The following is a 15,612-nucleotide window of genomic DNA, read 5'->3' on the forward strand; positions in this document are numbered from 1 at the left end:
CTACCCGGCCTGGGAACGGACCACGTGCGTCCTGGCTGCAGCTGAGCGTCAGGAGGGCGGGGAGTATTGTTGCGTAGACCCAGGGGCCTCATGGGAGTTGTAGTCCTCAGCCGGACATCCGCGGGGCTCTGCCTACGAACAGACTACAACTCCCACCAGGCAGTTCGCGCCGACGCAGCGTCTCCTCTGAAGCATTTTCTCGGGGGCCGCCATCTTTGTTTTCCTCCTCCGCCGGCGCCGCGGAGGGGCTCGAGCGAGGCCGGGCCGGGGCAACGATGCTGGTCTCCCTGCTGCGCAGACCTCCGCCTCCGGGCCTCGTCCGGCTCCTGAGGGCCCGGCCGCCGCCCTCCCGCGGCGCCTCGGCGCGGACAGACCGGGCGGGCGAAGGCGGGGCCGCTGGGGGGCGCAGGGAGCCGCAGGACCGGGGAGCGGCCGCTAGGGGGCGCGAGGCGGCACAGCTGCAGTACCAGCGCGCGGCCGGCAGAGCACAGGGGCTGCAGTGCCTGGGGGCAGCCGCGAGGGGGCGCAGGGAGGTGGAGCGGCTGCTAGAGCTGGGCATGGGCACGGGTACCGGAGGGGGGAGGGTGCCAGGGTTGCAGGAGCTGGGCGTGGACATGGGGGAGTTCAGGACGCCAGGGCTGCAGGAGCCAGGCTTGGACATGGGTGAGTTCAGGGTGCCAGGGCTGCAGGAGCTGGGCGTGGACATGGGGGAGTTCAGGATGCCAGGGCTGCAGGAGCCAGGCGTGGACATGGGGGAGTTCAGGGTGCCAGGGCTGCAGGAGCTGGGCCCATGCTCCACATTGGCCAGGGCACCAGAGCTGCCGTTCTTAGTTGCACCCGGCCCGGAGCTGGAGCTGCAGTACCCAGGACCGGCTGTGGTGTGGCGCATTCGTCTCAGACCAGACCCCACGGGGCATCAGAAGAAGAGGGAGAGCTGGACTCGCCGGGCCGTGCTTCCTGCGTTTGCTGCTGCGCTGGTGTATTGCTACAGCAAGAGCCATGCATCCAAGGGTGACTATTGCAGACCCCTCTCTTTGCACTTGTGCTGGGTTAAAGCCCAACACTCCCAATGGGGGATGGTCTTCAAATAGCGCAGAGGCATCTGTGTGCCTTCAGTGTCCAGGCTTCACCTGATCTCTGGGGGCAACTCCTCAAATGCAAATGATACCATAAAACAAAGATGAATGAGCCAACCGTCTTCTGTAGAGATACAAATTCCCAGAATGCAACTGTCCATGGTTTGCCTGCCTCAAGGTGGAGCACTGCATAGCTGGCTGTTGTGTGTCTGTGGGCCACCCACCCATGTTAGAGCAGAATGCATCTACAGGCTGTGGTTGGCAGGCTGTGCTGTCCTGGGGGATGTGCCATTCTTAGCTCTGTATTTATCCATTGTTTTAGTCTGTATGTTGGAAGAATCTATGTTTTCAGATTAGTTTAGGGGCAGTTTTCTGCTAGGGAGGTTTGTCCAAGCTTAGGCGAGGGGGTGAAATGGTTCTCCAAGAAGTAAGCCTACTTTGTACAGTGCATGCAAGTACAGTGCTAGAGTTGCACTGATATTTTAACTCAGGGCAGTTCGCTGCTGCAGACAAGTTTTAAGACGTGTGCAGTGGAAGAGTTATATACACACCTTGTTAAGGCCAAGAGGCAGAATATTCTGAGCAATCTGTGTCTTCCACAATAATTAATTGGTGGCAGCCTCTCAACCATTGCTTCTCAAATTCCCCAAACACTTATTTATGCACTTGACTTTACTCCTGGTCCCTTTACTCACATATTCAAAGTGCCGTGTGTGTGTGTGTATATGTTTGCAGGATTGGGGCTTTAGTGGTTCTCATGCTTGGCACTTCATAGTGTTTTGTGTTTCAAAGCACTTGGCAAACATTAACGAATTAGATCTCCCAACCCCTGGCAAAGCAAATCAGTATTATTGTCTCTGTGATGGGGAAACTGAGGCACGGATTGGTTGTGGTCTCCCTAAAGTCACTGAGTGGAGCTGAGAGTGAAAGCTCAGCTCTGTTGTCTAGCCTGCTTGCTGCTCTGCTATCTTATAGACAAACAGAGCCTCTGATAGCTTTCAAACCATCAGCTGTCTGATAAGTACATGCTTTACAAAAATTGGGGGTTGAGATGCAGGATTATTCAGGGGCTCGGAATGAGCTCCAGTTGCTGGGGTAGAAAGCGCATCCCTGTTGTGTACTCCTATATAAATTAACACATGTTGTCATTAATGACTTTTATGTAAATGACTGCGTTGTTTGGAATGAGCGTGGGACTGGGAAATGAAAGGTCCTGAGTTCTCTTCCCCTGACTCATTCTGTGGCTTTGGGTAGGACATGCCCTGTGCCTCGGTTTCCCCACTTGTAACATGGGCTTAACACTGTAATGACTGTAGAGCGTGAAACGCCCTATATACATGCTGCATTTGTTTGTAAGTCACCTGAGAGAGGGTTGAACCTCCCAGTCTCGCTTCATGGGAGCTGAAGAATCTCTGAGCACTTTCTAACCTCATTAGAATGCAACACATCTGGCGCCACCTAGGACCGTGCAGTGGTCACAGTGCTGCACGGCATAGTTGTTAATAGCGCTGGTGGGGATAGGCTGCAGATCCTCCTCCAAAACCTCAGGCCCCCAAACACAGCAACCTCTCCTCTAGCTGCAGGCAGTATAGAGCACGGAGTAGAGCGGTTCTGATTCTGTCCCAGAGACAGCAGTGAGGCACAGGCACACGAGCCTGCTCATTACAATCGAAAAGAACTCTGTGTAGCTGACATGTGACTGCTGTTCGCACATCAGCAACTAGTGCTGTGCTAGATGGATCTCGCGGGGAGCCCGTCACCTGCTAAAAGAACAGTGGAAATGATTGAATGTCCGCTTTATTGTGGAGCTCTCTGAGCTGTGCCGCTGAGCCAGGGCTTTCAAGTGTCTTTCCCCAGCCCTCGCTCTGAGTATGGAATTTGTTTGCTAGTTTATACCCACTGCCGGCTGCTTGCTGGCTGCACACTGCTTGCTGAGCATTAACTGGCTGAGATATAGCAGCACTGTTACACCCCAGGCCTGGGTAAGCTCTGTTTGATGGGACATTGTCAAGATAAATTCACAATTTAAAAAAAAAGTCCCAGCCATCTCTGCAATGCTGACAATACCAGTGATGAGTAGAACTGAAAGATTTTTTAAACTCTGCCGTAGTTGTCTCTATTAATGCTGCTTGTGCTTGGCTAAGGCATTTAAACTGCTGTATGCCGGTCAGTTTCACTTTCTGAGGCTGGTCACTTTAACTTTCTAGTTCTTGTGCGCCAGCCCAGTGCTGTTATGCTAGCACTGCAGGTGAATCTGTACATGAAAAACAACCCCCCAGATCTCCATTTTAAACGATAATCATGCAAACATTTCTCTCTCAGATTTTGTAACATACCTGTCTCTCCTAAAATCCCAGTTTCAGATTTAGACTAACCAGCCGCAAAAAAACAGCCACGCATAGCAGCTCTGAATATGGAGGCTGTAGAGAGTCTGATTTTCAGATGCACTGAGCATCCACAACTTCTGCTGAAGTCATTGGGGGCTACTGGGTGCTCTGAATCTCTGGGAATCTTGCCATAGAAGGCAAGAGGGATATTTACTGGTGTGGGAACAGTGGCCTGTTGCTTTTAAGATTAGAGTCTAGCTTTTGTACTTTGCAAATGAAAACTGTCTATGGCAGGTGGAGGGTTCTCACACCAGAGATTCACCAGAGTGAGAAACTTTGAATCTAAAGCTCTTTGCGTTTTGTGGAGGGGAGTCAGTTCAGGGTTGAATCTAAGACTGGAAGGAGCCTGTGTACCAGATCTATTTCATTGTCATGAGATTTTGCTTCTGATGTCTTGTCTTCCGGATGGGACTCTTGAAATCCTGAGTACAGCGTGGTAGAGCTGCTCTGGTCATCCACCAGGAGGCAGAGAGTCACCTGTTATTGGTGGGACTTGTACACATGCAGCAATGCAGTACTGTTCCTCCTTCCATGTCATTTCCAAAGGACATCTGGCTTTGCACTCAGAATAGCTCCTTTCCCTCCCAGACACTAAACTACTTCCTCTGGTTAAATCTCCCCTAAAAGCCTCTCTCTTTTCAGTCTAGGAGTGACATTCTCTGAAACGTGCATGTGCTTTGTGACGCTCAGCGTGACAGATGATCTATGTGCATTAAAACTAAGAGCAGTGTAGTTACTCCATTGAGCCAGAAAGTGGTGCTCTTAATCTATGGGGGGAACGTTCACTCTCATGTTTGGCTCTTGCTCTCATGTTTGGCTCTAAAAGTGAATGGCTTTGGAGCCCAGTGCTTGTGAGCCCCGTAATGCATGCTGGGCACAGTAGCCCCCGGTGTCAATTTGCTTTTCAGTGCTGTACACATGAAAAGTCCTTGGTTCCTCTCTCACCGAAACGAGCTCCCTGCTTTCTGCAATACCATGAGAGGTGCAGCATCTGGAGTGACTCATTCCCAACACCCAGAATAGCTCCTGGGCCCTCTCTCTTCTACTCCCTCTGCTGCCATCCTAGTCCTCTCCCTTCTCTGCAGAACAGTGTCAGCCTCCAGAACTCAGATGGCTGGTGCAGCCAGCTGGAGCAATCATCATTTGTATTTGTGTGTCATGCCACCCACAATGTGCTAGGTGCTGTCCCAAGGTTCAGGGAGTGCTGGTTCCTGTCCTGAGGATGTGCACATCATGTTGCTGCAAACTCCACCTTACATCAAGGGTGGCTGGACACAGCACACCATGTTCTCTGATATGCCAGCAGCTCCCCTCCCTTAGCATCCAGACCTGCAGAGCTACATGCTCCAGCCAGCAGTGTTCCACCCAGAGTCAAATGGCGGTGGCTAATGTGAAGCTTTGCATCCTGGGAGCTGTAATCCACAGGCCAACCCGCTGTTTTTAAAATGAGGTGATATAGGAATTTCTGCATTTGTCAGACCAGGTTATCCTGCATCCAGCAGGGACCAACACCAGCTGCTTCAGAGGAAGTTTCCATAAATCCCCTAGCGGACAGGTCTGGAATAACCTGCCCATAAGCAAGTTTCTGCCTACCCAGTGTTGTGTATTAATGCCTCTGGAGCACCAGGGTTCACATCCCTTATAGAAATAAACCGTACCACGTGCAGGTTATGTGTGTGCATTTGGTGTGAGCCTCTTGCCAGCTGCTTTACTAGGGTTTCTCCTCTTTGTCTCTCTTAGAAGATGCCCTGTTGGAAGCCGCAAGGATCAACAACATTTCAGAAGTCGACAGGTGAGTTACTGTTCGGATACTTACGCTGTGTGTTAACATCACTTTCCCAGGTGGGAGTCTGTCCTGAACCCTTTGTTGTCACATGGGTCCTGCTTTCCTCCAAGATGCTTGCTTTGATTTCACAGGTATGTCTAGTAATGTGACTACTTGGTAGGGTGCGGAGAAAGGAGACCAGCAGTAATGGGAGCTGTGGGTCCTTAGCTCACTGCTTCAGATCTATCCGAGGCCAGTAGTGACTGAGAGTTGCTCCTGTCTGGGGGACTTTGTCAAGCTAGCCAGTGGCCTCAGTCTACTTCCTAGTGAGCAGACATCTCCATCTCTCAAACACCCTTGGGCCTGGTGCTCCTGTTGACAGTCCCAACAGGGAAACCAGGGACTAATGGGCTGTGCAAACTGAGCACCTGCTCACTCCTGCAGGCAAGGTCTCCTGGGTGGGCCGAGACAGGCTGACAGTGCCTCTGCTATACTGTTCTGTGCACACTTGGGGACATCAGTCTGGCCCCGTAAGTTCCCTGGAAGATTAACAGATGAATGCATTTCCTGTGCCCAGAGCTCCCCTGCCGGGGACTGTGCATGGAAAGAAAGGGGGGTGTCACAACTAAAAACTATCTAACGCTCAAGAGGAGCAATCTGCATCCCCTACCTGGCCACAGCCTACCGGCCTCATCCTCTGTCAGAGGAACCTTCCACCTTGTGTATTATTCCACTCAGCCTCTTCCGTCCGGCCTGCCGGCTTTCCGGCAGCTCTCTGCTATAGGCAGCTGCTTCTGTTTCCTCTTTCTGGGGCCCATCTGGCTCTTAGTCACTGCCGCAGCCTAGGGTAGCCCCCTTCCATTCTTCCCGGGATCTCAGAGGAAGCAGCCTTGTTCTGGAGCACCCGAGGACCGAGATCTGGCCTAAATCAAGGTTCTTGTAGGATGTTGGTATGCGGCTAATTGGCACATGTGTTCTGCTGTTGGTAATTGCAGGAAGCTGTTCCTTAGTGATGTCTGGGTGATTTGTGAGTCTTGTCAGGGCGATGAGTGGCAGGGCCGTGCGCCGTGTTCTCTCTCTGTGCTTCCAGTGTTTACACTAGTGTCTGTACAGACTGCTGCTGTGCATTATGCAGCTGTGTAATGCACATTCACTGCCCCGCCAGTGCTCTCATTCCCTCTGACTGCCCCTCCATTTCTATTGCTTGTGCTCCTCCCAAGCTGCTCTCTTCTCTGCTCCTCTTTTCTCCCGCACTCATCTTCCTTCCACAATGTCCCCTATGCTTGAAACTCCCTGCGTCTCCTAGTGAACCAAGCAACCCGCCTCACCATGTCCAGATCACTGCTCCCCCAGCCCTTTCGGGGGGTACCCACGCTGTAGCCTTAGCCCATGTTTCTACTCGTGTTTTTGCTCAACCCTCTCCGATGCTCCACACGCGATCCTCAGGGGCATATTTTTGCTTTGTAGCTGTGCTTGCTTGTATGGCTGGGGATATGTGTTAAAGCCCAAGCTGCGTTTTAGCTCCAGCTGGAACCGGCCCACTCTGCAGTGAGGATGCAGGCAAGATCATTCAAGTTGGCAGTCCTGCAGTGCCCTTCCCACAATTCTCCACAGTTGACTGGGAAAGAATCTTAGAGCATCTTACCACAAAGAACCATGGGACATGCCCCCTGTACACAGGCGAGTGCAGAAGCAATGAGGACATAGTAACACGGGTGGGGATGATCATACTCAGGCTAACAGTGCACAATCCTGGGTGCCAATCCCCAGGCAAACTGAGCAGTGTAGTTATACCCTCAGTGAAAGCCATGGGGCACAAATTACAGATCATAAATGTAAAAACAGCCACTACCCCCTCCAGCCAACCTGCAGCCATCCAAGGCCTTGATGGCTTTTGCTGTGCTGCTTGTTATGGTGAAGACACGAGCAAACCTCCAAAGGCACAGGGCCATTTCCCTGGAGCAAAGGAGAATTATCTTTAGTTAATAATAGTATAGGGCTCATGACACATGGCTGAGCAGTTCTAATTCCACACAGTAGAGGGCAGTGCCATTCATAGACACAATCCAATTCATTACAGTATTGTGTATGTGTATATATATGTAGGGATATAGGTATATATGGATTCTTGCCCCTGTTCAACGTGTGTACTTCATTTTGCAAGAGAACTCGAGCTGCTCTGAGCCCCAGGCTCTGTGGCAAAGTAAACAACAGAGAGGCAGACTGCTTTAGGGTTTTAAAATTTAATTTCAGACTTGATTAAACCATAATTTATCCACTGGCCTCAGATCACTGTATTATAATTATTGAAACGCACTGAAAACCCAATCAGTGCACTAGGCTAAGCCATTGCAGGCCGTGCCTTGCATATCCATGCAGTTGACATCACAGTAAGAATCAGGGCATACGTTCTGTATCGTATCATAACCTGTCTCATTAAGCAGCGCCAGTAAAACTGAACAGAGACCAGTCATTACCTGGATTGTAGAATGCCTACTGGTATTATTCAAATCTCGGTCGTTTCAGCTAACAGGCTGGGGGAGAAGCCCCCAGATGTTTGTGAGAGACTGGACCACACACTCTGTCAAACACTGTCTTCATCTACTGCTTGCGTTTTTGTTCATTGCTTGAATGGGGCTGACCAGTTTTCTTGCTTTTGCAAGTCAGTAACGCAGGACAACTTTTTGTATACTGTTTTCCGTGCAAACTGTACCTCAGAGCATTTTACAGGGTTAAACAATGCAACTACCAACATGACTGGCAAGGAGAGAGAAATTAAGGGGAATTGGCGAGGGAGGGATGCAGTTTTTCAGTTGTTGTTTGACATGAGATGGAGAGTGAATGAGACAGAGAGATACAGATGAGCTGTTCTAGATTCATAAGCTGCAGAGAAGGCAGTTGTGAGGATGTGAGTTGTTTCTTTAAAACTGCTGGGAGAAGCCAGGCACAGGGAACGGGGGCCGAGGAGGACCTTGGCAGACCTGTACAATGAAGCAGAGAGAGAGAGTCAGAGGAGCTTTAGGGATAATACTGTGTTCTTTATTCCGACAGAGTTCCTTGCTCAGTGTTAGAAGAAAACTGCTCTCTCTCTCTCTGATTCTTTCCCATTGACACGTGATAGTGCTAGCACCAACCGTGGCCAGAGGGGAAGAGCAGCCTAGTGATAGGGAGCCCCCTGGTGGCAGGGCAGTGAGTTTTAGAAAATCCACAGGGGGTTTCATAGACATAGAGGGTAGTTTTGGACTGGATCCTAAAAGGAACGAAGAACCAGTGGGACATTTGAGGACTGCACTTCTGTATGTGCAAGGAGGCAGGCAGCAGCATTCTGTGTGCGCTGCAGTTTGAAGAGCTGGCGATTCAGGCAGCCGTAGGGAAATGAGCTACTGTATTGTAGGGGGCGAGGATTTCCGTGAAGGTGGAGAATAGGCAGCAGCGTACAAGCTCTGCTGGCAACAGTCGGTTCTTCAAACATAGGAGATACGAGAGGAGAGGGCAGGGATATGTAAGTTGGAATCCAGTGGGAGACTTGAGTCCAGGGAGTCTTGTCTTGACTCTCAGTTAGGTTCTTACCTGTGTGTCAGCTGGTCCCAATGAAGCAAATGTAGGCTGATTTTTGCATTAAAAATAAAAAGAAATTTCCCTTTGAGGAGTGGTCCGACTCTCATTGAAGCGGATGGGCAAACTCCCATTAACTTCAGGCCCTGTATGTATTTAGCCATAACTGCAGACAATACCTATTATTCTGGATAGTTTAGTTTCCCCACCCTCCGTTGAGCTGTGTGTGTTGAGAAGGAGAGGCAAGGGGAAGCAGGAAGCAAAAGCTTGAAGAAATACTACCTCCATCCTCTTTGTCTTTATATACAGTATTAATATTGATTCTCAGTGGTTCACTCTTATTTTTTAATAAACCACCTACAAAAATATGGGCTTGCAGCAGAGTTCCTTAGCCAGATAAATATGATGGAGCAGTATTCTAATAAGCGCTGTGTGATATTGGCTCACAGAAACAAAGTACATGTGTCAACGCACTGTTATCAGGGCAATTTGTAACAGCGGGCAGTAGCCGGCATCTGCATGTTTAAACGTTCAGCAGGCCAGGAGATTGGCATGGAGCTATTCTTCCTTCAGAGCAAGGAGGTGTCAAGAAACTTGACCTGCCCTTTTAAAAGGTGCCATTTTGAGCAGTTGAGATTGTCCTGCTCTCTGGATTGATTTTAACTGGGCTCAGTAAAACTCACTGAAAAATTAAAACTGGTTGGGCGACTGGCCATCCCTACCTTGTGTCAAGCAATTCAGCATGTTTCAGTTGTTCTTTGCGTGCCCGGGTAGTCTCGTCATTTCATGGTCCTCTCCCATCTGGCTGTATCCACCTGTTGACTCTCGTGTTCTAGATTGTCAGCTGCTTGGGGCAGGGGCCATCTCTGTGCAGCTCCAAGAACTACAGGGGCCTGCTCCGGGAATGGGGATTTTGGACAATAGCACAAGACAAACAATACATCATAATTCTAAAACAGACACACAATGGACCTTGGTGCCCCCGTCCGCCTATGGCACATAATAGCTGAGTTTCCTGAGTGCTGTGATACTTATTTCAATTCAGGTGGTTGTGTTCAGTGCAGGGGTAACCAGGTAGGGTTTGGTGGCCTGTGGAGCACAGGAGATCAGACTGAATGGTCTGGTGGGTCCCTTCTAGCCTTATAATCTATGACTGTGTGAAAATCAGGTAAGGCAAGTACATCCGGCTCTGCCCAGTCAAGGGGAAATGCTGGCAGCTCTCAGAGACCCACAGGGCTGCACCTAATATATAATAAAGGAAAGAGATTGCAGACACCATCCTCTCTGATACCATGGTGGCCCTTATTGCCCACAGATCCCAGCGTGCAATGCCTCCCATCAGATGCAGGTGGAGCGCTGTGCGCTGGGATGTGTAGTCTCCAAAGGCAGTATTGCCGTCAGAAAGATGAATATATTTGAGTGCTGACACTGTGCTGAGCAGTGTACAGACTCAGGGAGTCCCTGCCCCAAAGAGTTTAGAGTCTAAAGCAGACACTGAAATGCTGGTCAGATCTATACAAAACACAGAAAGACCAGCCTTGGAGCAGTGGTTTTACTTTTTTCTTGTAGAAATCTCTTCTGGACTTTGTGTGTTTTGCCACATTTGGCCATCCTTGATTGAAATAACCAGGAAGAGCCAAGCTAACCTTTTAAAGACTCCTCTGACACCACAAGAAACCCTTGGACTGTTTCTACTTAGAAATAATTCTGCTGCTATTTCCTGCATTTCTCACCCCTTTGCTTTTTACAGTCAAGGAGCTTTGCGTGAAAATTGCATCCAAGTTGCTTAGGAATTCATCCGTTCCATCTCAAGTTATAATCCTGTGCTTGTGGATCAGGGTGATCCAGTCAATATAATGTACTTGGACTTTCAGAAAGCCTTTGACAAGATCCCTCACCAAAGGCTCTTAAGCAAACTCAGCAGTCATGGGATAAGAAGGAAGGTCTTCTCATGGGTCAGTAAGTGGTTAAAATATAGGAAACAAAGGGTAGGAATAAATGGTCAGTTTTCACAGTGGAGAGAGGGAAATAGCAGGGTATGTACCAAGGATCTGTACTGGGCCCAGGGGGTGAGCAGTGAGGTGGCCAAATTTGCAGATGTTACAAAATTTGCAGATGTTACAAAATTAGTTAAGTCTAAAGCAGACTGCGGAGAGTTACAAAGGGATCTCACTGAACTGGGTGACTGGGCGAAGAAATTGCAGATCAAATTCAGTGTTGAAAAATGCAAAGTAATACACACTGGAAAACAGAATCCCAACTACGCATGCAAAATGATGGGATATAAAGCAGCTGTCACCACTCAATGTGCAGCAGCTGCCAAAAAAGCGAACAGAATGCTAGACACCATTGGGAAAGGGGTAGATGATATAACAGAAAATATGATGTCATTAAATATATCCATGATATGCCCACACCTTGAATACTGCATACAGTTCTGATTGCCTCATCTCAAAAATTATATATTAGAATTGGAAAAGGTGCAGAGAAGGGCAAGAAAAATTATTAGGGGAATGGACCAGCTTTCGTATGAGAGATTAAAAAAACTGGTACTGTTCGTCTTGAAAAGACAAGTAAGGGAGGTTATGATAGAGATAAAATCATGAATGGTTGGAGAAAGTGAATAGGAAAGGGTTATTTACCCCGTCACACAACACAAGAACTAGTAGTCACCTAATGAAATTAATAGGCAACAGGTTTAAAACAAACGTAAGAAAGTGCTTGTTCACACAACACACAGTCAGCCTGTGGAGCTCATTGCCAAGGGATGTTGTGATGGTCAAAAGATGGTCAGGGCGCGGTTCTAACCTCTAAAGCTGTATGTGTATGTGATGATGTTTGACTCATAACAACTTCTGCATTTGCACAGCACCACTGGTAACGAACAGATGGCGCTAGGTGAGATGTGCACAGTTTCATTTTGAAGGGGTTCAGTAGCATGAGAGTATGTGGCAGGGCTGCTCAGAGGATTCAGGGGGGCGCCCGCTGCCGAATTGCCGCTGAAGACCTGGCACTTCGGCGGTGGGTCCCGGGGCAGAAGGACCTCCTGCTGAGGGTCTTTGGGGCACTTCGGCAGCAGGTCCCAGAGCAGAAGGACCCCCCTTCGCCAAATTGCCGCCAAAGACCCGGAGCGGAAGAAGCTCCAGTGGCCCGGGTCCTGCAAGAGTTTTCCGGGGCTCCCGGAGCTAGTGAAGCACCCTGCTCCAGGGGCCCCAAAAAACTTGAGGGGGCCCATGCGGGGCCCAGGGCCTGGGGCAAATTGCCCCACTTGCCCCCCCACCTCGGGTGGCCCTGGTATTTGGCTCCGTTAGCCTGCCCAGTGCTGTAGCATTTGAACCTCTTCCAGCAGTGACATTATTTGTATGACTATAGCATCTAGGTCAGAGCCCCGCCATGAACCATCACCCCATTGCACTAGGCTCCAGCTTATCGTGTGTGGTTTTTTACTTCCTCTCACCTGAGGGGAAATTGACCATGTCACCATGTCCTGGTGTTTTCATACCATGTGTATTAAGACATGAAAAGTAAAATTGAGGTTTCTGTGACTCCTGATTGTCTCTCTCCATTCAGCAGTGGCTTACTACTTAGATATCACTCACCTCCTTAAACAACGCCACTGACTTCCTGTTCGTTCTGGGTACAGTTCTTTCCCTTTCCCCCAAAGCCCTCTGAACTTACTCCAGAATGCTTCCTTGACCACCTCTCTCTCTACTCCCTGCTCGCCATCTCTGCCTACACAGGAATGGCCTCCTCTTTGTCCCTTCAGACCATCTCACCACACTTCATGTAAGAGCCTTCTTCACTGCAACTCATCCAGCTAGAGCAGCTTATCTGTCTTCCTCCATCTCATTTCAGACCTCAGTTGAAAATATCTGTCTTCTGCCTTGCCTATACATCTTTCATTCTCTTTCCCTGTGCTATGGTTTAACTGTCTGTCTTGATTCCTTATAATGTTTTGGATTGATTTCTATGTACAGAATAGTTGTACTGTACCAAGGCAGTAATTATTGGCCATTAGATGATCACTAAAGGATTCATAAGCAACTGTAGTCTTTAGGCAGCCTGCCTCTTGGATGACAAGAGCATGGTCAGAGGTTTTTGCAGTGGCTTAAGTAGTCCTCCTGGATGGACAGATCCTTTCACTAGAGTTTCGAAGAGGAGCTTATGCTGTAATGTTAAAATATACTGTTTTTCTTGCAGTTAAAGTTGCAAAGCTGAGGGCATGTCCCAGGAGAGTGAGCCACCCCTGCAGTTAAACGTCGGGGTTCTCAAACTGGGGGTTGGGACCCCTCGGGGGTCACAAGGTTATTACATGGGGGGTCGCGAGCTGTCAGCCTCCACCCCAAACCCTGCTTTGCCTCCAGCATTTATAATGGTGTTAAATTAAAGACACTTATTTATATATTTCTAAGGGGCATCACACTCAGAGGTTTGCTGTGTGAAAAGGGTCACCAGTAAAAAAGTTTGAGAGCCACTGAGTTAAACAGTAACATATTGGGGTGGGCGGAGAAATGTTTAAGCAACCAACCGAGAGAAACAGAAGCTATTGTTGTTGCAAAAGTTCAAGTTTCCTCTTCCTCCACCTGTCAGGAGGGTGAGCTGGGCATGCTCCCAGGCGCTTAGCACAAACTCAAACATGCCCTCTGGGCTCTGGCTTTAAGCAGCAGTGTCACTGAGTTACTCACCCAGAACTCATGGGATAGGAGGGATGAATAGAAGCCACATCTGTCTAGGGACAGCCTGGGGGGAGAAGAAAAGTTGCTGCATTGCAACAGGAGATACTCGGAGACAGGGAAGTTGGGTCATTTATCTCTTTTCTGGGTGGATCAAAGTGTCAGAGTTTTAGGTCCTGTTTACTTCAAGGCAAAATAGTATCTACTCCAAAAGCAATGTGTGTCATTCTCCCCTCGCACCCATCTTGAGCCCTGTCGGAAAATTCCAAAGCACCTCAAGATACTTTGCTGATCAGCTCATTGAGTCGTATCAAACCCTCTTCTTATTTAAAAGGAGATGTTGCCCTGCACGGAGTTACTGGTGGATCTTTGCATTGTTACCAACTAGGCAAAGGGCAGTTTTCATATAGAACTGGAACCAGACGTTCCCAAATACCATGAGAGAAACTGTTCTCAAGAAAGCAACTGTACTGGAAATTTCACAAGAAAATCCATCCTTGTGAACTGTCCAGCTTGGCTTAGAGGAACATCCAAACTCTTTGACACCAAAGCAAACTGAATCCGAACTTTGATAATCCTGAGATTCTTTTGAAACTGTTTAAGAAGCTCAGCCTTTCATCAGTTCACATCCCAGATGTTTACTTATTGACACTGATTTCCGTGTACCCAACAGCTGAGGATGTGTTTGTCTCATAAAAAAATGTGGTGATGGTATTCATATTGTTGGAAGTGCATGTATGTGTTAAATTGTTAACAGTGAGCCCCCTGGATCTTGTTTGGTTAAAATGTCGATAGACATCCTAAGCATTGATCAGAGGATTTTATTTAATTAAAAAATATGTCCCGGCTGGTAAATACATTTGGCTGTCTAGGATCTGAACAGTGGTCGTCACTTTATCGATTGTCATATCATTAAATCAGGCTGGGAAAATATCAATGATAGACTCACGCACACTGAACATAAAGTTCAGTTGTCTAGCAAATCTGTTAAGTTGCTCGGCATCTTGCGGTGTTTTAAAAAAATACTCCTAAATGAAATGTCAATGCGTATTACGCTACATGATGTGACTCTAGTAATTTTTCGTACTAGGTTTGATCATTTGGCATTCCACGTGCTTCAGATTACTTAAGATGGGTTCCTAAATGGAAAACTGCTTGATTAATTCCAATACCTTAGGCCTTGACCCTGTAATCAGCTTCTCTAGCGAGTACTCTGGCACCCTTTGTGTGGGTGTGGGGTCTTTTGTGGGAGGTTTAATTGGGGTATCAGGGCCATCAACAGTTGAATGATCATGAAAGAAGAACACATATGGTATATATTGATAAATGAATTTCCAGAGCAGTTTTTAGGAAAAGCCTCTCACTGTTTCATAATCTCCATAATTGTGAATGCTTTCTAAGAGGAAGCGGTGCCTTTGCACCAGTCCTTCCCAGTATGAGGTGCACCTTCCTGGTGATGAGGAGTAGGGCTGAGAGAGTCCCAATGGAATTCAAGTGCAGGCACTTACAAAGCTGTTGTGTAGCAGGTTGCATGAGATGTAAAAGCAAATACTTGGGTGTTTTTCAGGGAGTCACAGTGCTCTTGTTGCTAGTATAGGGGAACTGAGAAATCTTGTTCATGGCTCTGTCACTGACTGGGAAAGCCAATTAACCTTCCTGGATCTCAGTTAACTTAAATGGGGCAATTCTTTGTGAACTATTATGAACCCCTCTGATGAAAGATGCTAGATAAAAACCAGGCACTATTATTTATTAGTTAAAAAAACAAGTTTCACAAGCCAGACCTGCCCACCCCTGAATTCTGCCAGTTTTGTAGTGTTAAAGGGTTTTATTGCCCTGTTACTGTGTGAATGACCCACCCAAACAGGGGAAATTGACTAATTGACTGTACAGGGGAAATGGTGAAATTGACTATGTACAAAGTGCTTTCAAATGGTCAAAGTAAACCAAGAGAAAATGTGAGATCGTTTGGTTGCACTCTTTCCTCTGAGTCATTACTGAACTATGGCCTCAGAGCCCTAGAATTTCAGGCCAGATGGAACCAGCAGGTCAGCTGGTCTGACCTTCTGTATCTCACAGGCCACCAGCCTCACTCAACACCTGCACACTAAACCCAACAACTGAAATGAGACCATAGTAAAGGAGACCCAGAGGAG

At 48.2% G+C, this 15,612-nt stretch overlaps 1 protein-coding gene across 1 annotated transcript in view; it reads left to right on the plus strand.

The window, feature by feature from the left end:
* The first annotated feature begins 221 nt into the window (after positions 1-221).
* Positions 222-15,612, plus strand: part of CLPB (caseinolytic mitochondrial matrix peptidase chaperone subunit B) — a 136,332-nt gene continuing 120,941 nt past the window's right edge. The window contains exons 1-2 of the mRNA XM_050921381.1: positions 222-1,011; positions 5,204-5,255. Of these exons, the coding sequence (XP_050777338.1) occupies positions 276-1,011; positions 5,204-5,255 (788 nt within the window). The 5' untranslated portion in view covers positions 222-275. The remainder of the gene's footprint in view (positions 1,012-5,203; positions 5,256-15,612) is intronic.

This window comes from Gopherus flavomarginatus, chromosome 1 (genome assembly GCF_025201925.1).
Source record: "Gopherus flavomarginatus isolate rGopFla2 chromosome 1, rGopFla2.mat.asm, whole genome shotgun sequence".
Lineage (NCBI taxonomy): Eukaryota > Metazoa > Chordata > Testudines > Testudinidae > Gopherus > Gopherus flavomarginatus.